The sequence below is a fragment of the Sycon ciliatum genome, chromosome 4, assembly GCF_964019385.1.
Source record: "Sycon ciliatum chromosome 4, ocSycCili1.1, whole genome shotgun sequence".
In the NCBI taxonomy this organism is placed as follows: domain Eukaryota; kingdom Metazoa; phylum Porifera; class Calcarea; order Leucosolenida; family Sycettidae; genus Sycon; species Sycon ciliatum.
Genome location: NC_088646.1, coordinates 28,535,659 through 28,559,720, shown reverse-complemented (window position 1 = coordinate 28,559,720; position 24,062 = coordinate 28,535,659). Strand labels below are relative to the sequence as shown.

At 47.5% G+C, this 24,062-nt stretch overlaps 2 protein-coding genes across 2 annotated transcripts; one reads left to right on the top strand and one right to left on the bottom strand.

Moving 5' to 3' along the window:
• The first annotated feature begins 4,383 nt into the window (after positions 1-4,383).
• LOC135815470 (formin-binding protein 4-like) lies at positions 4,384-17,425 on the top strand. Its single transcript, XM_065328772.1, has 16 exons — positions 4,384-4,617; positions 5,095-5,160; positions 5,953-6,036; positions 7,214-7,254; positions 8,006-9,614; positions 9,874-9,929; positions 10,325-10,429; positions 10,701-10,834; positions 12,124-12,224; positions 12,614-12,932; positions 13,290-13,367; positions 13,610-13,721; positions 14,115-14,300; positions 14,691-14,837; positions 16,170-16,210; positions 16,964-17,425. The coding sequence occupies exons 1-16, from the start codon at positions 4,530-4,532 to the stop codon at positions 17,043-17,045; spliced, it is 3,249 nt and encodes a 1,082-aa protein (XP_065184844.1). The 5' UTR covers positions 4,384-4,529; the 3' UTR covers positions 17,046-17,425.
• On the bottom strand, positions 17,345-24,016 carry LOC135815471 (RAD52 motif-containing protein 1-like). Its single transcript, XM_065328773.1, has 6 exons — positions 23,782-24,016; positions 20,551-20,635; positions 19,768-19,943; positions 19,388-19,510; positions 18,287-18,485; positions 17,345-17,742 (listed from the first exon to the last, which is right to left on the bottom strand). Exons 1-6 carry the CDS (start codon positions 23,899-23,901, stop codon positions 17,423-17,425), a joined length of 1,023 nt encoding a protein of 340 aa, XP_065184845.1. The 5' UTR covers positions 23,902-24,016; the 3' UTR covers positions 17,345-17,422.
• Between the last annotated feature and the right edge of the window lie 46 nt (positions 24,017-24,062).

Here is a 24,062-nt window from a genome sequence, read left to right as displayed (position 1 = left end):
GATCCATGGCTTGGCTTGCACAGTTACTACACACTTGCAGCTTGGCCGAAAGGCTTCAAACTCAAACTTCAAAGCAGTGTTTTTTTTGTGTTATTGTGTAGATCTACAGTGCATGCAAAGCATGATGCCCCTACAATGACTATGTAGGCCGGCCATGGGGGTGTGCGAGAGGTGTGTTTTGATCGTCTACTACTAGTACTAGTACTATACAGTATGTCTTTTGCACCAGTCTTCACCGCGCTATATACCCAGATGCAGAGGAACACCCGAAAACGCGTAAACTGTCTCCCTCGACTCACCCTGCCACTGAAACTTGGCGCTTGCCTTTCGACTTCGTCTGCATGGAAAGAAGAAGGACAACATGTTACGAGTTAAGACTAACTGTCCACCAACGTAACCAGATCTTATACAGTGTGACTGTCGCACTCGCTGACTGTAAAGATCTGGTTACGTTTATAAAATTGTTTGTTATTATTTTGATTACCAAGAGATAATCTTGACTCTACTACAAATATTGTAAGTGACTGTTTTGAAAAGCTAGTAGATAGCTCTCGAGCTCCGGCAAGCTACTTGTAATTGTAGGCTGTATCACTGTCAGTTTACGCACCATGCGTACATACCTACACTGTACTACAGCGTGCAAGCGTGACCATGGTGATCGACGAGCCATATTTGTTTTTGTTTTTGCGTGAGGTATTTTTAAGAACACGAAACGTATTACAGTATTATTATTAAAGAAAAAGCGGCCCAAAACTAGGCCCTAGCCCTAGGCCCTAGGCCCTGCCGGCTATCAGTATGTGGACTTACGGGGGTCGCCATGGCAAATAATAATAAAAAAACAATGAAAATCAATCACAGACAGGAAGCTATCTCAGGGCAAGTTTATGAGATCAGATGACACGGTCATTGACCGCTACGGAGCCAATGATTCCGCTACTCGGTTGCGCCGAGCACGTTGATCCACAGATCGACCACGGTGGCCTTGGAGGCTGGCGTTAGCTGAACGCACCAGCGAGAAGGAGAGTTTGGATGGGATCCAGGGCCAGGCCATCGTAACAGAGAAGGGCTCCCGCAGGCTTCCGCTTGTCGGACAGGACTCCAAGCCGTTTCAGGAATGCTGACGCAGCTTTTCCGCAACCTCCGGTGGCACTGAAGACGAGGGGCAAGAAGGAGGCCTGCTCAACCTCTCGCACCCAGTCCTCATATGCCCGCCTCTTCTCTTGCTCATGCCTGGAGTAGGTCGACACGACTCGAGGGAAGAGGCTTGGTTCGAACGAGCATGTGGCCCAGGTTGAACACCCGGACATCGCCTGAGGAATGTCCGCTCGAACTACTACCCCAAACCCCGACGCTGCTACGTCCAGGCGGGCTCCATTGGCATTGGTGCATATGGCTGACCGGTACCGAAGTTGTTCTCCACTCAATGGTTGTAAAGGAGGTCACGTCGATGGCAACCTCGCGAAGCATTGCGGCGGTGACGTCACGAATCTCATTGTGGCGTAGAGCAGGATAGCCGCCGGTGGGACATGGCATACACTGTTACACAGCATCAAAGTTCTTGCCACACACATACACGACGTAGGGAGGCAGAGCGGAGTCCAGTCATACCGAAGGCATAACGCATCCCGGAAGGCACCTTTGTGGAGGGTGAATCCATGCTGGCCGGGAGTGGGTGACAGGTGAGCCACTGAGCTGGAAGCATCTCTTTCCTCAGCAAACTCGACAGTCCGCTATGTGGTGACTTTGGCCTCGACATATTGCTGGCAGTATGCTGTTGTGCCAAGGACTGCCCCGAGGTGGCGGCACTGAGCCGTCGCTGCGGATCTCGTTACTAGTACTTCAAGTATCAGTGTCCTGAAAGAGGTCGATGGCAAGGTCCATGTACGTGTATGTGGCCAGGCTTCACAAGCAGAATGGACTTGGAGGCGTTGATGACGTAGCCATAATGCCAGTCCATGGTCTTCCAAGGTGGCCCACCAATGCCCGCTACGCAGCTTCGCAGGCTGTGGAGCCATCTGCATACCAGCACTGTAGGGCATCGCTGGACGCAGCACGGCGGATGAGTGGCCGTGACTGGCAGGGTGCCAAGAGCATAATATATCGGCATCGCAAGGGGATCGCCCTGTGTCATGCCTTCATGCGACATGATGACCTGGCCACCCACAAACAGATGAGAGGGCAATCGAGCGGTACATGTTCAGCACAGCGGAAGCAAACTCTGGGCAGAGGTGCCTGATGTTGCAGATGACGGTACGCTGATCTGTTGCGCCGAATAAAGGCATTGCTCGCATCGGCAAACAGCATGCCTTCCACGTCGTCGTCGTTGGTGAATGCCTCCCGCATGGCATGGATGGCTGCTTCCAATCCAGATTCCTGGCCTCCACAAAGCTGCAAGCAGCCAACAGCTTGCTCAATGGCAGGTCCGACGACTTTCAGGATGGCTTTGCCGATGATGCGTCTGACTACCTCACCAATCCCTACGAACACCCTGTTGCTTGTCGAGAGGGATCAAGTGGCTGGCAGCATAGACCTACGCATCCAGGCTCTCACTGTCTCAGGATCCACATCAGCAGTACATAATTCCCAGTACATACCCCCCTATTGCCTAGCTCTTGATCCGGGTCTACGTATAATATAATCTTTATCAAGTTTCAGGATTACCCAAAGGCTGACGCCTATCGGGGGGTCGGATCTCGTATGATACCAAGAGTACATAACCCCGGGCCGCGGGGTTAACGGGCTATCATGGTTATCAAGAGTACATAACGGTTTATATACTCTTGTGGTTATGTCACATGATTAGGTCTACTCTTGATAATAGACATGATAATTATATGGTTAGCATTTTACCGTTCACGCTATTTCGACGGTCGGCCTACACCGTTTTTTGTGTGTGAAGACATGGCATTTTACAGTTCACGCGCTAGATCCAACTGCACTCGTACCTCAAACCCAAAATACCGTCGGTTTGGTACCGTTTCGACGATAGAAAGCTCTTTTTAGCCGGAGAACGAAACGGTAAGATTCTAACCAGGGAGTAGTACAATATTGTACTACTCCCTGATTCTAACTAGCCGCGCCGCCAAGGGGGTCGGATTTCAGTTGCCAGCACTGTAGTAAAACCAAGAGTACATAACCCCCTGGGGGGTTATGTAAAACGTTTTTTACACGAGAACGAAACGGAACGAAAACGATTGAAAAACACTTTGAAGCAGGGAGTAGTAAAATACAGTGTATTTTACTACTCCCTGCTTTGAAGGCCGTTTTTCGTTTGAAACGTTTTTGGTGTAAACGCTCCTATCAAAATCTGTGGAAGCGTATTCTTTTGAAAACGTTTTTCAATCGTTGTCGTGTAAACGATCGTATACGTACCGGTATACGATCGAGGCCTCAGAAGCCGAACTGCTAAAAATAACCGTGTCTCGAAAACACATCAAAAACATACACGCCGCGCCGACCGTCGAAAATAGCGTGAACGGTAAAAATACTTATTGCATGTCACGTGAGGGTTGCCTGTACTACAGCCAATGAGCGCTCTTGCTCAGCGGTCTGTATTTCTCGGTATTGCCCGGCAAGTTATTGCCCGCTCAGTTACATGTACGCGCATGCGGACTGTCATTCTTGTACTTTGTGGTTCGTGATCAGATCAAGTGTCTACTGTTCGGAGTTTCAAATTTGAAACACAAAACAGCAACTAACTTGATCTGACTACAAACTACAAAGCACGAGAATGACAGACCACACGCGCGCGCATGTAACTGAGCTGACAATAACTTACTTGTTCCAGCCACCTGAACCAGCCGCCTCAGCAGGTGAATGCAACCTTGACATCGATATCGATGCGTTGGTGAGCAGCCGACGAATTTACTTGACGAACTGAATGCGTTTGAGACGAAGTTGTGGAGCCCATCCCAGTTTCAGTTCCTGTTCCAGGACTTCCTACACTCAGTGCTCAATCACGAACAACAACACCATCGATATCGTAAAGAAATAGAGAATTTCAAAACCACAAACGACGTTTACCACTGAACAAGTGTGTCGGGAGACTGAGAAAGTCGGAAAGGTTTCTCTCCATTTTCTGGAATGTTTGGGTCAAGCATGCAATAAATGATTTACTGCGCCTCGTACGCACTCGTACACGGGCAATACCGGCTTGATACATGACCTCACGGCTGGCGCCGTTCGGTCATGTATCAGCCGGTATTGCCCTTGTACTCGTTTGTACTCGTGCAGTAAATCATACAAAAGAAGATGAATGCGACGAGCCATGGCGACGTCATACACCAATGCTTTATGACTGTTTTGTAGACCAACCGAACTACGATCGTAGATCTACGACTCCGAGCTCGAGGTCTAGACGTCTCTTATCATGCAAGGCTTTTTTGCTGCTTCGAAATCCTTTCTTCTTGCTTTTTGTTTTTTACAAACTTTGTGCATACGCATGACTGTGTTCTCAGTAAGTTAGTTGTGGACCTACCCGAGTACTAGTACAGTAGGAACAACACCTTTCGTTTTGAAAGTGTTTGACGATGGGCCGTGGACGTCGAGAGCCTGCTCCAGCAGGCCGGAGGAGGCAAGTTCTGCAAATAGGTTCGCTGAGTCGTCATCAGCCAAGAGGTACATTCCATTTTATTTTGGTGTCGGTTCTTTTGTATACACTGACTTGGTGTTTGGGGACAGTCAGGTTCTGCTAGACACGCATCTAGTGTATAGTTTTCTGCATTCAACTACCTGTGCTATTACTGGATGAAAACTCATTTGCTTGTCGGTGTGTCCGTTTGCCTAGAGCGAGTGACCACTCAAGTCTCGTATTGTAGACTGTAGTAGACAAAACTTTCGAAAAATCAAACGCGGACCGTAATATTTGCTTTTCGCTCCGTAAGCTGCTTTCTGTCGCCGTTGCCTTTCAGTAGTTTGAGAGTTACCGTCCTTGTAGTCGTGTACGGCGAAGGCGTTGTGTTCCGCTTTGGTGTACATGACGTGGCAGCTGCGTTGATTTCCAGGGTCACAGGCCACCACATTTCACTCTTGGAGTTCCAATAAAATTAATACATGACCTCTATTGTGTGTCACTCTATGTACTTGCTATCATAGAAAACAATCACCGTGATTTTGGAGGCGAATCGTCAGCGACTGTCGTGCAGGCAACCCAGAAGCCAGGTACATCTTTCGCCTGCTCTTGACTGGTGTTTCTGTTATCCTGGCGTTTTAGGGATATGTTGTTGAACGTGTGTGTGTGTGAGTCCGAGTATGTGTGTGTGTGTGTGTGTGTGTGTGTGTGTGTGTGTGTGTGTGTGTGTGTGTGTGTGTGTGTGTGTGTGTGTGTGTATGTGTTTGGTGACACTCAATTAATTACAATTTTGCTATTCTGTACAAGCTGACAGCTGACATCAATCCATCAATCGGCACTCTGTAGTATATTGTGCACTTTCAGTTTATGGTTGGAGAGGTATTGTAGCACTTTTGCAGGATTGTTGTACCCTCACAGTATTGCTTGCGATCACCATGCCCAGTGCAATGGGGGTGTTGTCATCACTTTGTTGCAAGTTCTTCATGCCTCTGTAGTACCATCTGAAGTAGTTCAATGAGGCATGTGCACTTGCACCGTACACTATGCTATGGCATGGTTCAACCCCCCCCCCCCCCCCCCCCCAGTACTGCTAGTAGTGGAGACATTGCCACAGCAGTGTAGTATACCATGGTGCATGCACACAGTTCTTCTTAGTCACCACATGTACATACTTGTATACCTGCATGTAGGTAGAATACCTTAAAAAAAAACATGCATTGTTGGAGATGAGACTTGAGTTGAGGCCAACACTACTGCACCAGGTTATGAGACCATCCTCTATGCATCGGTCGAAGAGCGGTCATTTTGGACATTGCCTTTTCTCCTTCTCAATCTCTGCCCATGCGGCACCCTATATTCCTTGTACTTGTGTGCACATACAGTAGCATCAGCAGCTCAAGGCCGAGGTTTCAGTCTACTGGGTGCCTACGATGGCAGTGGCAGTGAGGATGATGATGATACCAATGGTAGGTTTCTGTAAGGGTTGGTGATGATGATGTGGTGTGTGTGTGTGGGGGGGGATTGATATGCACAGCGCCCTTAGTGCTTTGTTTGGCAATATCCGAGCCTAAGTTTAGAAATTAAGTGTGTGTGTGTTCAATGATAGTGCTTGTACTGTTGCCCACCTTTAACGTGGCTCCAGTACGTGTTTGGTATTGTCATAAGTGTGCTGCGATTTGGAGGAGCAGTGCCCTGTCCACCGGATCTCTGGCAGGCACGATTCACATGGTTCGGGCTAGGTGGTGTAGCATGGGCCAGCCATAATGCTGTTGGCTCTCCTTCATCAAGACATGCTACTGTACCCTGTCTCCCCCACCAGGACCAGCAGTGCTGCCTTTAAATCAATACAGTATCAACAGTTCAGGCCCGACTGGGCTACACCTACCTAGCCCTACCTAGACAGGGTACTGCTTGTCGCAATCAGGAGAGCCCACGGCACTGTGGCCGGTGTGTGCTGCACCCCCTGTGTGCTGCACCCCCTGTGGCACTGGACACAGGTGACCATGCACAACTGTACAGTGGTATAGGTGTAATGAAAAAAAATTATGTGTGGGTGGGCTGACAAGCACAGCTGTTCACCAGGTCCCCTCAGGAATGTAGCATACAGCTTGCAAATAACTTTCCTCATCAAAATTGGTTAGCGTCCAGGTCTTGGGGAGAAGCAAGTTAAGGAGTTAATTATTTGAGGTGTCTGGACAGTCTTCCATGGCAATGGCCTGACTGACATAATCTATTTCCTGGCTAATGATGATGCTGATAACTTTTCTTAGTACTGGGGTTGCGTGTTTACTGCGGTGCAGCATCTCACCACATGCAACAATTTAACCTCTCCCCCCCCCCTCCTCTCTCTCCCTCTCTCTCTCTCTCTCTCTCTCTCTCTCTCTCTCTCTCTCTCTCTCTCTCTCTCTCTCTCTCTCTCTCTCTCTCTCTCTCTCTCTCTCTCTCTCTCTCTCTCTCTCTCTCTCTCTCTCTCTCTCTCTCTCTCTCTCTCTCTCTCTCTCTCTCTCTCTCTCTCTCTCTCTCTCTCTCTCTCTCTCTCTCTCTCTCTCTCTCTCTCTCTCTCTCTGAATCAAATAGGTCACACCATGTTCTAGTTTGGTGATGATTGTTGGTCTTTTCCTTTTCTTTCTTTTTTCTCTGTAGGTAATGGGCAGATTGATAACCAAGTCAAGGACTTCCTCAAGGTGTGTAGCTCTCTGTCTTTATCCACATGAACCTGTATGCCTGTGTGTGTGTGTGTGCCTGTGTGTGTGTGTGTGTGTGAGGTGTGCGTGTGTGTCGATTCCCGACGATTATGGTCACACACGTCTTTCTTCTCTTTCTCAGACTCCTCCTGACTTTTCTTTCATTCTCCTGGGTGGTTACCAACAGCCAGTGCATGCCGGAGTATGTGGTGTGATGTGTGTGCGGGAAAAAATATATGAAAAAGACCAAAAAGTAGGGATTCACTAGCCGGAAAAAGCCACTTCATAGCTGTGTGGTGTAGACCAGGCTGAATAGTGGCGGTCAATTCTTCAGCCTTGCAAGCTGTTGAATAGTGCAATCCCAGCACCAGCGGCTATGGCTTCTGCTGTAGCATCGCTATCATCGCCTCCGGCGATGGGCGTCCAATGGTGTGTGCATGTGTGTGTTTGTATGTGCTACATGTACTACAATGTACACTGTAGTATATCAGGGAAGTAACATGCAGTGTGCTCCGCTCACAGTTGCAACGTACCTTTCCTCACTCCTGGCTCTTCCCTTGCCGAGATATGCATCACTGCTGTGCACCTCCTTCTTTCCCACTCCTTTTGGTAGTATTGTGTTTCTATTTGAAGGTAAAAGAATATTTTTGCCTGGTGATCACGCAAGCATGAAACTGTGAGTTGCAATACAATTCTGTTCCACCTTGTATTTGGAGTTAATTCATTTACTTTTGGTTTTGTTTCCATGTAGGAGCTTCAAGTCGACGAGCCAGACCCCAAGCCCACCGGTGATGCAACTTCTGCGGAAGCGCCAGGAAGCGTCCAGCCTGCTGCGGAATCCACGCCTGTGTGGCATGAATGCTTGGACCCCAACTCAGGTCATGTCTACTACTGGAACACCATCACTAACGAGGTGTCCTGGACTCTGCCAGAAGACTTCAACTCGGCCATGACATCGTCTGCAGCAACATCAACAACACCAGCAGCTACAGCTACCAGCTCGGCGTACAGTGCACCATCAGGCTATGGTGAAGAAGAAAGTGGTAGTGCGCATGGTGCAGGCAATAATGAAGAGGCGATGGAAGATGATGACTCCGACTGTAACATTGAGAACTATGATGATGATGACACTGAGGTACCAGCAAAGAGCACTGAACCCAGTCAAATGCAGCTGGCATACCCCACGGTCTCAACAGGACTCGTGCCCGATGACGAACCTGCCGTGGATTCACCAACACTTGCAGCGGGCTGCGATGAGGACATTAACTTTGAGCACCACAGCAGTAATGAAGAGGAGGATAGTGCAGCCGCTGGACGTAGCAGCATCACTAGTGCAAGCACAAGTCCAACAAGTCAGAAGAGAAGCGAAGCCGCTTCACCAGAGGCTGATGCCGGTGATGCACGCACACTTTCGTGTGCCTCTGTTGACAGTGCACCTTCCTCGTGCACGTCATCTCGTCCACAGTCTCCCGCACGGCAATTCTTGAAACCCCTCCAGGCAACGACAGCTGACACCGACAGAAGGTCTCCGACTGCTCCACTGGATTCGCCTGCCGTGAGTCCATCTGATGTTTGTATGGATGCCAAGCATGTGATTGCTGCCGACACTGGTCTTGATGAGAAGGAGACCGTAGCAGAGTCTCCTGTAGAGTCTGCTGTAGAGTCTGCTGCGCCAACAGGTCTAGATGACATCATGTTTGCCAACGTGCCTGCTGCCAGCTTCAAACCGGTCACCACTGGTTCCGGGCGCAATAGTCCCTCAGCCAGCGAGAATCGGCCAGACAAACTGCAGGCGAAGATGCAGTCAACCACCCTTGCCCTCAAACCACGTTCTCTCAGCCGCACCGACACGAAAAAGACCCCTCCTGTCAAAGAGGAGCTGAGTCGAGATGAGAAAACAGTTGCCTCAGTAGACTGCAACAAGCCTGCTGGCGATGTTAGTGCTGTAGATATCTTCGCTGAGGACACCGGTAGCACCGAGGATCAGGCAAACAGTGCTCCTTCTCTTAGTCTGCCACCTTCTCCAGCCCAAGCTACGCCCAAGGCAGGCTCTAGTGTTGGACAAGACGACCTTGGAGACTTCGACATTGATGCTGCGCTGGATGAGTGCCTCGAAAATGCTCTCAACAAGCCGGACAAGCGACCCCATGATGACGGGGTGGCTGATGAAGAAGAAACGGATATCGGTGAAGCAGAGTCTAACAGCTTGCAGCCAACGTCTAAGCGTGCAAAGTTACCATCGGCTGATGTTCCTGAGAACACGATTTCACCCATGCATTTGTCGCCAGCAAGGCCTGAGGATATGGAAGTGGCTGCTGAGTCGGATGTTGACATGGACCTGTCGGCTCCTGAGCGAAGTAGTAAGTTTAAAGTCACTCGTATTGGTAATTGGTACCCATGCATAGGACTATCTCTGTATTGTTTTCATGGCCAACTCTTCCACACTGGGTTTCAGCTGTGTTCTTTGTTGTTTGAAATACAGAAGTCAAGCAATCTGTTGTTCATTGATTTTGTTCTAGATGCATACGACAAACTCAGGCGAAGTGACTTATTGTGTGTGTGTGTGTGCGCGCGCGCTTGCGTGGCCTTCTGCACGTCACTCTTTCTACTTTCTTCCAGCCTCTACATTGGCACCAACAGCAGATACTGGCAATCAGTCATCAGATGCTATTGGGGTAAGTTGATTGCAACGAAAATTGAACTTTGAAGTTTGACCAGTTGTCACTTCTACTGAGAAATCATTTTTAGTCATACGTTGCTCACCTGACTTTGTGCATGGCAGTGAATTTTACAAGTATTGATATGTTAGGGTGCTCTGTAAGAAGACCTTGCTTTTGTGGGCACTGCTCCATTTATAATTCAAGCGCATGTGTGATGTGTGGTCGGGTACTACTGAGCAACATCCGTGCATTCAGGCCTAGCTGTGTAGTATACCCTTCAGCAGCTGCTCTTAGTCTTGACTATTTGCCAGTGTTGAGTATTGCAGTATGCCGATAGGCAATGATCAAGATATTGAGAGTGATAGTATGCTTTATTGTGCCCTGTGTGGGTATTTTATTCTTCATTCAAGGATCAACTACTTGTCCTGAGTAACGAGCTATCTACGAAACTGAACTCGCTCAACATCACTACTGCGGAAATGAGTAACCTTCACCTGGCCCTTGTCCGTGCTGAGGTAGTTAATGTGTGTAGTTGATGTGTCTGTGTCTGTGTGCGTGTCTATGTGTGTGAGAGAGAGAGAGTGTGTGTGTGTGCTTGTGTCTGTCCGTCTGCCTGCCTGCCTGCCTGCCTGTCTTTTTTTATTGGCATATTGGATGGAGGTACTAGTAGGTCTATTCTAACCTACACGGCTCCCTTCTCAAAGGCAAAACACGACTTATGCTGGCCATGACTGGAATGTTTCACTCACACTGTGTCCTTGTATTGTTTTGCCTTGTACGTTGCAGACTCGACTTGCAGACTGGCAGGCAGGCGCTCTGGATGGATCGTACGCCGTGCGCATGCTGCAATCGTCGGTCACCGAGCTGCACAACTACGAGCAAGCGTGTGCACCGCAGGGCTGGCAGTGCTTGTGGGACAGGTGGGTACCCGTGTAGCTAGGTATGACGTTTTTCTTTTCTTCTGTGGAGCTTGTTTCTCTCTCTCTCTCTCTCTCTCTCTCTCTCTCTCTCTCTCTCTCTCTCTCTCTCTCTCTCTCTCTCTCTCTCTCTCTCTCTCTCTCTCTCTCTCTCTCTCAAAGCAGTGATTGATTCGTGGGCAACGCTCCTTTTGTGTTGTGCTGCCAATGTCATCCTGGAGTTTGGGGGATGGAAAGGGGGGGGGGGGGGGATTGGGGTCACGTCAGTTTGATGAGGTACAGTATGCTGTTTGGTGAGTATTTTTTATGCTCTTGCTGATGATTTTTTGTGCCCTGGCTGGTGCTCGTGTTTTTCGGTGAGAGAGTGGTTGGGCGGGCGGTTAACTGAGTGTGATCACAGTTTGTCTTCTCAGATTTGTCATAATGAACCCGAGGCACGCAGTATAAGATTGCTGAGGGAGCGCTGTTGTCTTGTAAAGTTAGAAGACTGCATTCATAGCTTGGTGCTTTGCATTTTTGCGTCAGTAGACGTGTCTGGCAAGTAGTAAAATGAGTTCATTTTGACTGGGCGAGCTTGTCCAAACACACCGGAACTCGCTGTGCCACCAGTGACTATATGGGCAGTTTGTGGGCATTGGGTATCGTATTTCCCCGAATAGAAGCCACACCTTACCTTCAAGGGCAAAGAAGTTGATGTGACTGCAATCAAACATGACTTGCTTCTTGTGTGAATAATATATTGACACTATATGACTGAGATGTGAAAGTGTGGTGCGACTTGTAATTGGGAAAATTCGGTAGTGGCTAATCTGGCTGTTCATCGCCAGCGTATGCTGATTGTGAAAACCAATTGTGCCAAGATTGTATATACTATTATTCTAGCAGGACTCGATCTCGATGCCACCTTGCAAGTGCAGCGTGAACAGGCTACTGCCCAGTTGTCTGACGGACTGTGACCTCGTGCAAGCGTTACAGTCTGTGACCACCAAGCACCTTCTGGTATAGAAAGCAGTGTGTGAGTATACTGTGCAAGCCCTCTGGGTCTCCTGATGGCTTGCGGCTGCTCTTTCTCTTTCCCATGGGTCTGTGTCTGTGTACCCGTTCTTTCTCTCGGTCTTCCTGCCTCAGCTCTCTCTCTTTCTCTTTCTTTCTTCAGCTCTTCTGTAGTTAGATTTAAACTCCTATTTGGAAAAAAGAGGACATTTCTTCTGTGAATCTGATCGTGGTGTATTCCGTGTATGCGGGGTTCATGTGCGATGTGTGCGTGCGACTTTTTGGTTAATATAATGTAGTGCTTCAAGTCGCTACTATTATCACGATACATCAACGGGAGTGACGCGGTGGGACTATCCTGCTGACGGAAGCAAGCTAGCAGAGGAGCAACATGCCTTTGGTGAGTGTGTGCTGCTACATGTGTAATCCTCTCTCTCTCTCTCTCTCTCTCTCTCTCTCTCTCTCTCTCAGCACTGCTTTTTATCTCACAATGTTCCAGGGGTGGACACATCCAGTTGGGCAAAAGCAGCGTGCATACAATCTCCCGCTGGCGGCAGGCCAGTCCGTGGTGCGTAGAAGTTGCTCAGATGTACCAAATCCGTGATTGAAATGGATGACAGCAAGATGCACAGCAATGCTGAACACTGAAGCTCCGGAAAGCTCAGTTTGAGAGCTAATGCCTAGTAGTCACCCTTCCACCGGTAGCTCTGTGTGTGTTTCCGTCACACTATCTCTTACTGTGTGTGTGTTGATGTGGGGTTATTACTTGCGGTGTGTATGCTACTGCAGCGAGCATGCCTGGACTTCACCAAGCCACCGCGGCAATGTTTGCTGGTGCCATGGCTTCCACCTATCCAGGATATGCATATACTGGATACCAACCTGTGGCATATGGTATGGCACCTACATCAGCTCATGTTGCACCATTGCCTGACTCTAGCAAGCAAGTAACATACTCCGCTCCGCCACTTCCTACGGAGGAACCGCCGCCACCACCTCCTGGTGTTGACCAACCTCCACCCCCGGTCAATCCGCTGCCTCCTCCACCACCGCCACCAGATGATAGTAAGCAGGCCACCCCAGCTGGATCGCCACCGCCACCAGCCAGGTACAGCTTCAAGTCTGCTGCTGCTTCTACGGATATCTTTTCTGTTGGCATCGTTGGTGCTTGTGCCATTCCTTTCTTGAACCTTTTTGTACGGTCAACCTTGCGAATATTGTCCCTTGATTGTGCATGAACCAGTGTCATTATTCATGAGGTTGAAAGTATGCAGTTGAATGCTCACTAAAATGTAGATTTTAAGATTGTGTGGTAATTCATGAGCTTGACTGTATTGCACATGTTGTTGTAGAAATAGGATGTTCTTTCTTGAAGAGAGTATCGATTGACCTATCTGGCATGTACATGTAATCCACTTTGTTTCATTCCCCAACTTACTTGCCCTCCCTATTCTGCTCTCTCCAGTGAGGCGCAGTCACCCAGCCAGCCACCACCACCACCGCTGCCCGAAGATGAAGAGGAAGCACCTGCCGTTGATACTGGGTGAGGATTGGAGCAGTGGGAATTTTACCCGAATGCTAACTTAGGTCAACTTCTGGCCTTGCAAGTTGCATGCTCTATGTTCCTGTTCTTACTTGTTTGTTTCTACATGCAATGCATGCACATGTGTTCAAAGAGTCAACTGGTTGTAGCATCTCTCATGTAGAGTCACCTTATTTTAGTAGAACTTTTCAGGGTCTTTTTCGCAACGATTTCCATGCACCTCCTACTTTGATCACACCTAGACCAAAGACGGCAACAAGTGCTGTTGTCATTCAAGCCGCCGCTGCCATCACAAGGCGTCAGCCATCCGCGGAAGAAGCGCCAGAGCCGAGTGTGGACGACGCTGCCATCAAGGTACGATAATTATAGATATATTATAGTGAGGATATATTATAGTGTGTGTGTGTGTGTGTGTGTGTGTGTGTGTGTGTTTGAGTGTGCGTGTGCTGCGGCGGCGGCGTTGTCTCTGGGCAAATGGCTGGTATCAAACATTCTTGTGGCGGCCCTGCAGCCAACCCTGACACGTTGGTGTGTGTCTCTACTTGTCGAATTGTGATAATGCCACTGTGTACGATGAGATTTTGAAGTCTATCATATGGCTGCCCTCGGAAGTCTCATGCTGTATGCGTGTGTGTGCGTTTGTGTGTGTGTATGTGCGTGTGTGTGTGTGCGTGTGTGTTTGGATGCCTTTCAACTCTCTCAGAGTAATGAATATTTTTACCTTGCTCATTTTTTCTGTGTTTTCAGGCTAGCTTTGAGGATCCCTTGCAGATGCGCATGCGTGCCACTCTGATTGCCAAAGGCATGAGCGAATCGGACATCAACGACTACTTTGTCCAAGACGCGCTAAAGCAGCAGCTCCAGACCGACTCCCTGCCGGGCAGTCCCAAAGCTACCAGCAAACCGAAGAAAGACAAGAAAAAGAAAGAGAAGGTATGAGTTGTGCATGCATGTCGCACCTGTCCACTGGCTGCTTGTGTTGTCAATGGCATACGCGTGTGCTGAAAGAGTGTCCTGATTTCCAATATGTCTCTATAGCGGATCTTGGCATACTGGACACAGTGCTGAGTAGGCTGTGGGCTTCATTTCCAGTCATTATTTGTCGTTTTAACCAATGCTGTTATAGTAGCGCAATGTACTGTTGATCCCACACTGCTTCATGTAGTCATGATTTTAATTCTTTTCAGGTACAACTGGGTGTGTACGCATGTGCATGTGTGTGTGTGTGTGTGTGTGTGTGTGTACGTGCGTGTGCGCGTTTATTACTATTTCATGACATCATGTTGTTGGTGGTTGTTCGTTGTCGTTCTTTGCTTTGCACAGGTGAAGGCGCTGGGATCCAGTAGCTTGGTACCGAAGAAAAAGAAGAACATGTCTCAGCTGGTGTCCAAGTGGAGCACTATCCGCCAGCAGGAACGCGAGGAGGAAGAGAAAGGTGATAGTGATGAAGATGACCCGGTCCGTGCACAGGTATGTCTAATACATAGTACTACTAATAGGGATATCAGCGAACGCACTGCGCAGCCCATCTGCGCAGGTCAGCCTGGCCCATCTACGCGCGGCCGACAAGAAAACTCATGAACACTTTCATTTTTTTGCAAAATAAATCGTGCGAAGAAGATGCACGGAATGGCTGAAAACTAGGCTGAGGAAAAGTAGCATTCGGAGACTCTCAAACAAATTCATGGTCCATCGCTTCTGACAATGGCAGCGAAGACATCTGGGAGCTGATTGCAGCAACTCTCTACCAAGCGCGACGCTGGTTACTCACCAGGGCAGAGCGCTTCCATCGCGCAAGAAATGGCTGCGAGCGAGAAATGCAAGTCCGATTTTGGAACGATCCAACCAGGGTAATCCCTTGAAAATTTGCCTGAACACCTCTCATAATGGTGTTTCACGATGTGCAAACTTTCAGAGAAATCGACCGGGGAGAACGTGGTCAGAACGTGGGTCCTCCGTATCGCGTATGATTTGAATGGTCGCGGGGACAGAAGAACAGTAATTTTATGACTCCCAGCAGTGCAAACAGACCGCGGCCATGTTTTCTCTGTCGGCCGCGATCACGTTCAAAAAATCGATGACGCAATGGATGCGCAGAGGCCTGCGCAGTGCGTTCGCTGACATCCCTACTACTAATACATCTCAGTATGCATAGCAAGCCCTTTCAAGCATTCATGTCCCATCCATCCTTGGTACAGTCCTAGCCAGGGAAATTTGCCCCATAAGTATACCGCTGCAGGCGGATACCCATCGCAGCTGAATGCAGGATAGCAGTAATTCTCTGGTGCCACACTTCTGCATTGGCAGAAATATGTTGAGAATTGTAGTCACGGTCATAGCAACCAGTCCTTATACTCGAATGTCTTCCACTGTTGTTCTCACATTGTGCTGTTTGTGATAAAACCTTCGTGTCGAGTAGAGCATGGTGCATTCACGTGCCTGGTCGTAGTGCAAGGGCCATGCAGTGCATGGCACTGTTTATTGGTGGTGGTGGGGTGGGGGGAGTGATTTGTCACTGACCGCCACTGTAGTGTCTGACAATGTGGTTTTGTCTGGACATTCATCATAATTATTCACGATATGTAGAGACTGAATTTGACATGCTCTCAGTAAACATTGGGCCCGTGGGTGGCGGAGCTGGTTATGATAGTTATGATTGTGTTGTGCGGCTACGCATCATCTGCTTCATCAAAGCCCACAAACTACTTGCATAGCTTCTCCACCAGTGTTTGGCTAGAAAGTCTGAAAATGAATTCAGTGTCGAACGTGCCTTCTCTGCTTTGTCTTTCCTTTTTCCCACAGCAACGGAAGATTCAGGAATGGAAGGCTTCTCAGATGACCGCGTATGTTGGAGTGTTTCTCTCTGTCGTCTGTCTGTCTCTCTCTCTCTCTCTCTCTCTCTCTCTCTCTCTCTCTCTCTCTCTCTCTCTCTCTCTCTCTCTCTCTCTCTCTCTCTCTCTCTCTGTCGTCTCTCTCTCTCTCTCTGTCGTCTCTCTCTCTCTCTCTCTCTCTCTCTCTCTCTCTCTCTCTCTCTCTCTCTCTCTCTCTCTCTCTCTCTCAAGAATATCCTGTATTAAATTTGAAAAAGGCCAAACCCCGTCCATATACTCAATAAAGTCGTGCGCACGAACCAGACCTTCTGTACATAAAACATGTTTTGGGGCATGTTCGATTGGTTGGATCAGGATCCAAATCGATTGAGTGGATCCTTTAGATCCACCAAGCTGCCCTTGATCGAATCTGGACTTTTAGTGACTTTGAGGATTTCCATGAGAGAAAGCAACGATTCCTGCATCATCGCTTTTATTCCCACCATTTGTACACGTATCACGTACAGAGTACGACTTTTGGCAAAAAAAAAGAATCTGGTGGATCCGGTCAACCCTGCTCCCGGTAGTAGGGTTGATCGGATCCAAATCTGTTGGATCTGGATCCTGATTCGTTGAAACGAACGTGCACATATCGAGTGGATCCGATAGATCTGGATGCAGATCCAGCAATCGAACATGCCCTTAGCACCTTAGCATTGTCTTTCTCATAATGGCCATTATCTCATAGTTGGTGCTCCTGTTTTTGTTTTTGCTTCCTTTCCGCAGGAGTGGTGCTCATAGCAATCCGAATTTCGAGGAAGTCAGCGGCGATTGGCGTGAGCGAGTCAAGCGCTCAAAACACCAGTAGTGCACGTGCAGGAGAGCAGTCAATATGGAACAAATGCCCTCTTTGTCTGCAACCCTGTTTATCACATACTGCACACCTATTCTGTTGCCTCTGTTGATCTTGCTGCGTACATGTAGCTAGCTAGCTTGCAACCCCTCGAATGTTGTTGCCTTCTTTCTTTTTACTGGACAGCGCACAGCTTAGTTAGTGCATTTGCTGGGATAATTGTGCTTGGGCAGTTATGGATCCAAGTCTTTATCCTCTGTTTTCCCGCGATGGGCCTTTTGTATGATATTTGTCAGTCTTCAAAAGTTCAAATGTTCACTGGTTGATGGAATATGGTACAGTATCATTGCATTTTTAAATGTGTACATTGAGAAATCAACCATTGTCAAATGTTATGTACATGTATTTGTATCGCCTTCGGTGTTGTCATCGCCACGTCCTGCTGCTTTGGCTTGACTATCCTGACAGTCTCCATCCTGCTCCTCATCCCCGTCACTGTCATCACAGTCTGGCAGGCAGTTGACTTCAATAACAGATGAAGTTATGTCATTGCTCACTACGGCACAGCCAGGTGGGTCATCTCTGATCTGTTCGATGGCTACCTTGCCAGAAGGCAGCACAACCAGCACGATGCGACTGAACGCATCTTCGGTGGCACGCTGCAGGGCAGCCTTTTTTGCGTAACCTGCCGACACGATTGGCCCAGCAATACCTGGAAAGGTAGATCGGACAACACCAAAAAAATGGTTTATTTACACCAACATTTTATTACAGTTAGTGTTGATCTGCGAGAATGGTGTTCACATACTTGTCCAAAACTGTCAGCTAGAATGAAAAAGGCACATCGTAACAAACTGTTTTCTCAGTGCAGTACTGTAAACTGCCTAATGTTCGCGACGGATTAATGTTCGCTATTTTCGCGAGAAGAGTGTAACGCGAATATTAACCAGCGTGAAATCAAACTTCAACAGTGGGTGTATTTAGGTGGCCCCGGTGCTTCGCGAACTTTTGCCATCGCAAACTTGCTGGTTCTAAGAAATCGCGAAAATTTAGAGACGCGAATATTGGGCGGTTTACAGTATTTGTTTACAAGAATATCGAAACTGCCACGAATACACGCGCTGCTGTTAGCACTCTTAGTCACAAGTTAGTGACCGCATCAATGTTGCGGTTTTGAATGCAGCTGACATTACAATGTAGGAGCAATGCATTGCTGTCACCATTATGTCACCGGTGCATTCGCGAAAGGCACTTACCATCATCCTTTGGTGGTCTAACGGTGGCCGTACCACAGCCATGGCAGGTGATGTGGTGTTGAGGAAAGGTCAGCTGCATGACGCACGAGTAGCACAGCTGATCCTGGCCAGGCACGAAGGTGGCACTGTCCTCGGCCTCATCAGCCAGGTCTGCCAACAAGTCCAGTGTGGCCGCATCTGGTACTGAAAATGATTCCAGCTGTTGGTCAACATGACAGACCAGGACTTTATTGACTATGGGCACACGGACATACTCAACACTATGGGATGCTGCAGATTGAAAATTAATAGTCTATACCTTGGACATGCATAGCAGAGTCAGCGGAGGACGTTCAGGTTGGTTGTAACTCTGAGTTTCATGCCGCTAGGCAATCATCAGACAACTGATACTCGGGTCTACCCAACAGTATGCTTATAAACACATAGGGCCACAAGGACATGCAGATTGAAATACATGTACAGTAGATATTGGTTATAACGTGCCCTTCTGATTTTTCACATTTTATCACTATAACCGGTATATCACTACTGGCGATTTTCAACTGCGCTCGTCTTACATACACATTATACACGTGTGGGTACTCGATCGCGCTAATGAGTAATGTAGCGTACTGATACATGATGCATGCTGCTGCACCTTCCCCAGTCTAGAGTGAAGAACTTCTTGGCCCAAAGGCATCATCCAGGAAGCATCAGACCAGAATACACTATGAAAACACACATGTGGCTCCAAGTCGAGACGTCAATGCCTCACACTCGAGTGTTGCTATCATTATAGACGATATTTGTTCTGCACAAAGAGATGTTTTGAATGGTGATTCTGTATCCTTATAGCCGATTTATCGCTATATCCGATATATTGGTTATAATGATAATTTGACTGGCTTTTTCTGGTTTTGCTTTTGATATTTTCATTTTGTATCAATATAGCCGGTTTATCACTATGTCCGATGACTTTATAACCGATATCCACTGTAGTCTATACCTTGGAGTGTCCACACAAATTTATAGTGTACTGCTGCTGAGATACATCCGTAACTGCTATGGTGGGGTAAACTACATTTTTACGTATTAAAGTGATCAAAGTCAACCGCAGCTCACCTTGATGATCTTGGAAGACCAGCCGTTGAATCCCAGGTAGTGGTTGGCAAGTTTCCTGCACTCCGAGACGTAGAGATGGACGGAGTTCCGTGCCGGCGCTTGCTGTGATGCACCTCGCTGCACCTGTACGTACGCATCATTACAACCGGGAGTAGTAAAATACCGGTATTTTACTACTCCCTGGTTACAACCAACAAGAGTGTCCAGCTTGCGGCAGCTGCACTGAGGTGGTGCAATGGTGATCCATCACAGTTCCGGACAGCAGTGTTTTCCACGTTTCTCGTGTCCTACAACAGAACACCCTGGCCTACTACCGGCTCACACGTGCACACTACTAAAGTTACTAAGCTAGGACTGGCCTATTCACCATGTTCACATACCCGCAGGACATGCCCATCAACCATCCACTGCTGGTGTAGTGATCGAATAGCTCTGGCAGCAGCTAGTGCCGAGTAGAACGTGACAAAGGCATAGTGACAGAAGGCAGGCTCGTCGCCAGTCTTCGAGCCTTTGTTGACGGATGAATCAGCACCAGTGGAAGAGCTTTCCTCCAGACCTGAATAGTGTGGCAAGATGATCACATAGACCTCAAGAAGTTACATACCTCATTTTCTCTGTGCTGCGCTGATGAGTCCACAAAGGACAAAACAGTTCTGTCCGCAGATTGAGTATTTGACTATTTGTACATACAAAATTAATAACCTGGTCTTTGTGCATAGAATTTGAACGTGGCACTGCAGCCTGGAAAACCTACGTCAAAAATCAGCTCACACATACCGCTAGCACATACAGACGTTCCACGGGACTGCTAAGAGGCAAAACACTTGTCTAGACTGGGCGCAGTGAAGCTCTCGCCAGTCCTTTTCATGCAGGGAACTAGTTCCTGATATCACATTATCAGCTGTGAAGCTGGTCAATCGGCAGGTTTAACAGCCGATCAGAAAGACAGTGCACCTATAATAATTCAAAAATGTCACGGTGTAACTTACTATGTCTAACAGGTTGAATGTCCACCATGCGTGGGCACGCACACACATACACACATGCGCACACACATACACACACACACACACACACAAACTAAGCATCGCCTGCTTCATCGTGCTTGGAGTCTATTCAATGACTCGTCAGAGCAGAGTCCAAGAGAGAACGGCAAGTCTCACCTTGCTCAGGTGCCGGGAAAGCAGATTCTAATACTTGGACTTCATAAATCAGCCCAAACTGGGAGAAGATTGACGACAGCTGTTCCTACAAACCAGACCAGGCACACCCCATCCAGCGGGAAAAAAGGATGATAGAATATTTATAAAGGCACTCGCAGCAGTGACCATGTGTTGCTGCACAGAAACTCTATCATTGACTCTATGCATTTCCACCTAGAATGAATGCAGAAAAAGGCATCATCTACAATGATCGTACCAAGATTACACTGGAGATTGGAGAAGATATGCTATTCATTGCATTGAGCTTCCGCCTAGTTTATCTGTGCTGCACTTCATACATGTCACATGCCTGTTGTCAGGTCGTTGCCAATGGCCAATCAGAGCAGCACCGTACCCATGTCCATTAGGAATGACCCCAGGTATACTAAGTATGCTGGTGCATGTACAGTGCTGCCAAACAGTCCGATTTTTCGGACAGTGTCCGATTTTTGAAGGCGCTTCCGAAAACCGGTCCGATAAAGGAAACGTCCGAAAAGTAGCCAAAAATGTCAGGGATCAGTACTTTCCAATTCAGAAGTCCTGTATTTTCACTTTTCAGCGCAACTGAAGGCACACATCACTGTCATGTGCTTCTAAAAAGGCTAGCGCTTGGCGGTGGAAGTGCAAAGTACGAGGGCATGTACACTGTACAGTGTGTGACCACACTCATGCATTACCAGGATTACAAAATTCAGGCATGGCAACCAATTACTTCGGTGTGCAAGATTGGTTACTTTGACAACGGAGCGAATTTTCATGGTATTTTGGGCGGTATTTTGAATTCTCCGGAAAAAAATTGCTGAGGAGAAAAATTCGCACCATGTGGCCAGCCTTGGCGATGAAGGGTGTCCGATTTTGGGCGAAAATTATTTGGCAGCACTGCATGTACCAGACCATGCCTTTATAATTAATTTCAGGCAGTGACCTGGTACGGTGGCAGCACTCAAGCGCACATAGAACACATGGGACCATTCCTAAGGACACCACCTGCACTCGCACACTCCACACAAAAACGTGCACCGTCCAAAACAATTACATTTTGCTAGCAATGTCGATACAGGAGAAGTAATTTGGTTAACAATGGGACAAGAGAAACACACGCAGCATGTCATGTCTACTACAATGCAGGGATGAATTTATCCTGTATTGCATCGCAGTTTGCGATGCAAATTCGATCTTCTGCTACTCAAAAGTCACCGGGACTCGCAGAAAACTGTGATACATGCAGACTATCCACGCCTAGCCTGCGCTGTCAAGTAACATGCAGACAGTGCAGTGTATGTGGTGCAGGCACTCTCAATCTGCGTGCACATGTATGATTCAGTCTTTTTTTTGCAAATGGGCTTTCAGGCATCACTCTCAAGAAGGACAATGTGGTAAATACCCAACCTTCAAAGAAAAATGCTAATCAGAATCAAAGACTGCTACATACTTGTGATTTTGTATAGCCAAAACTGCTATGCAAAAATATGACAATAAAGTCATCCCTGCAATGCATTACTAAATTGAGATGAACATGTCGACCGGTGAACATACATCACAAAGTACCTGTATCAACTTCCGTACCGCCCAAGAGGCAACATTATCACAAAATGCAAAAGGCATATTACTTGAAGTGCAAGTACTGTAATTTCACAATTTTTCGGTACTTTCGGTGCGTCTGTTTCATACCTAAAATTTCAATATACCGAACAAACACTAACACACATAATCCAATAAGAAACTGCTTCTCTGTACCGAAAATTTCTGTTCACCTAACCTAGCCTGTTGCCCTCATCCGAAAATATTGAGCACCGAAAATTTCTGAAATTAGAGTATATCTGACACAAAGTGTTCTACTACTACATGGAGAAAGCTCCTTCTGAGCTTGCTCGACCCTTCATTCACATGACAACTGATTGGCACCTTCCTCCTCCCTTGACCACGTTTACCGAATTTGTCTACAACTAGGCACGTGGCATGTATGAACTATAACGTAATTCCGCGCATATAGGCCCACGGGTCTATATTAGGATATTAGCCCACCTCCGTTTAAAAGCCCATGGGCTAATAATAAAGTAAATAAACAGACACAAATGCAACTCACGTGTCAAGAAGAATTTTTCACAAAATGGACTCTTCCTACCACGGTACAGCAGTTCAGTGCAGTACCAGTAGAGTATGGTAGGCCCACTATGAGCACGGACTTGTATTTTTCGTGAATCTTCAAAATTCGAATATTGGCCCATGGGCCATGGGCTAAAAAAACGAACATGTTTTACTGGATATTTTATCCCCAAACTGCATTATTTCACATATAAGCCCATGGGCTTATATGCGCGGAATTACGGTAATACATTCATGGTGCATCGTGCATGATGTATGATTGTATGCCCTAGTGCGTAGCCCTCGGGCTACGGTGCACGGCCTCGGGCTACGCACTAGGGCATAAATCAGCCATCATGCCCTCCGTACCATGTATAATTATATACGTCATAATACCAGTACAGACTGTTGGGCGTTACCGGGTTTACCGGGTATTAACGGCCGTCGTGAGTTCCCTTCGGGAACGGACAAGATCGTTTACTTTTTCTTTTCTTTTTTTTACTGTCGGGCGCCGAAGAACGGCCAGGCTAGAATTTCACCAAGCACAGCATACCAATGTATACACGGTGACTCAACCGTGCATAGCCTGTTATACATGAAAAATAAGAACGGTCTAGGCTAGGAGGCTGACTCCCCCCCCCCCCCCCCCCAGCTCTTCGGCGACCGACAGCACTGTACTGATACTCACGAATACCGTATTGTTCCAGAATATAAGCCGCACGTTAACAAACCAGTAATTCACCAAAAAAAGACGGTGCGGTTTATACTACGATGGTCAAATTAACGGTGATAAATAGGGTAGATGTCTGTATTTCGTGATAAAAAATCTGGGTGCGGCTTACTACTCCAGTGCAGCATATAATTTAGAAGGTACGGTACTTAAATCTTCACTAGTTTGAGGGAAAGAGACAAACGGGAAAAGTCTGAAGAAAAAAATTGACTGTCACCACCAGGACACTTAGAAGTTATTTATACCAAGGGATCATAGCCCCTTGCCCCTTGGTACCGGTATCTACTCAGTCTGTTGGCGTTTCTTTCCTTTTCTTTTTCTTAAACTTTCAATAAAATAATTAATTACTAGTATTACAGAAAGTAGCTTGTACTTACATATTTGGCTGAGTCTGTCAGGGTTTTCGGTAAATTAGTGACGAAAACATTCTGGTCATTTCTGTCCGGACGCAGGAATTCTATTACCTCTGCCTGGCCTTCATCGCAACAGGTCGTCATTCCGGTGCCAACTCATTCCACAAGTGTGGCTAATAATAATAATAATATTGTTATGATGTTTTTTGAATTTCTTGCATTTGCAGGACTGTCTCATGCTCAGTGTCTGTAGATCGTAGTAGAAAATTGAGAAGGAATGCTGTGGACACGAGTGACAAGGTACT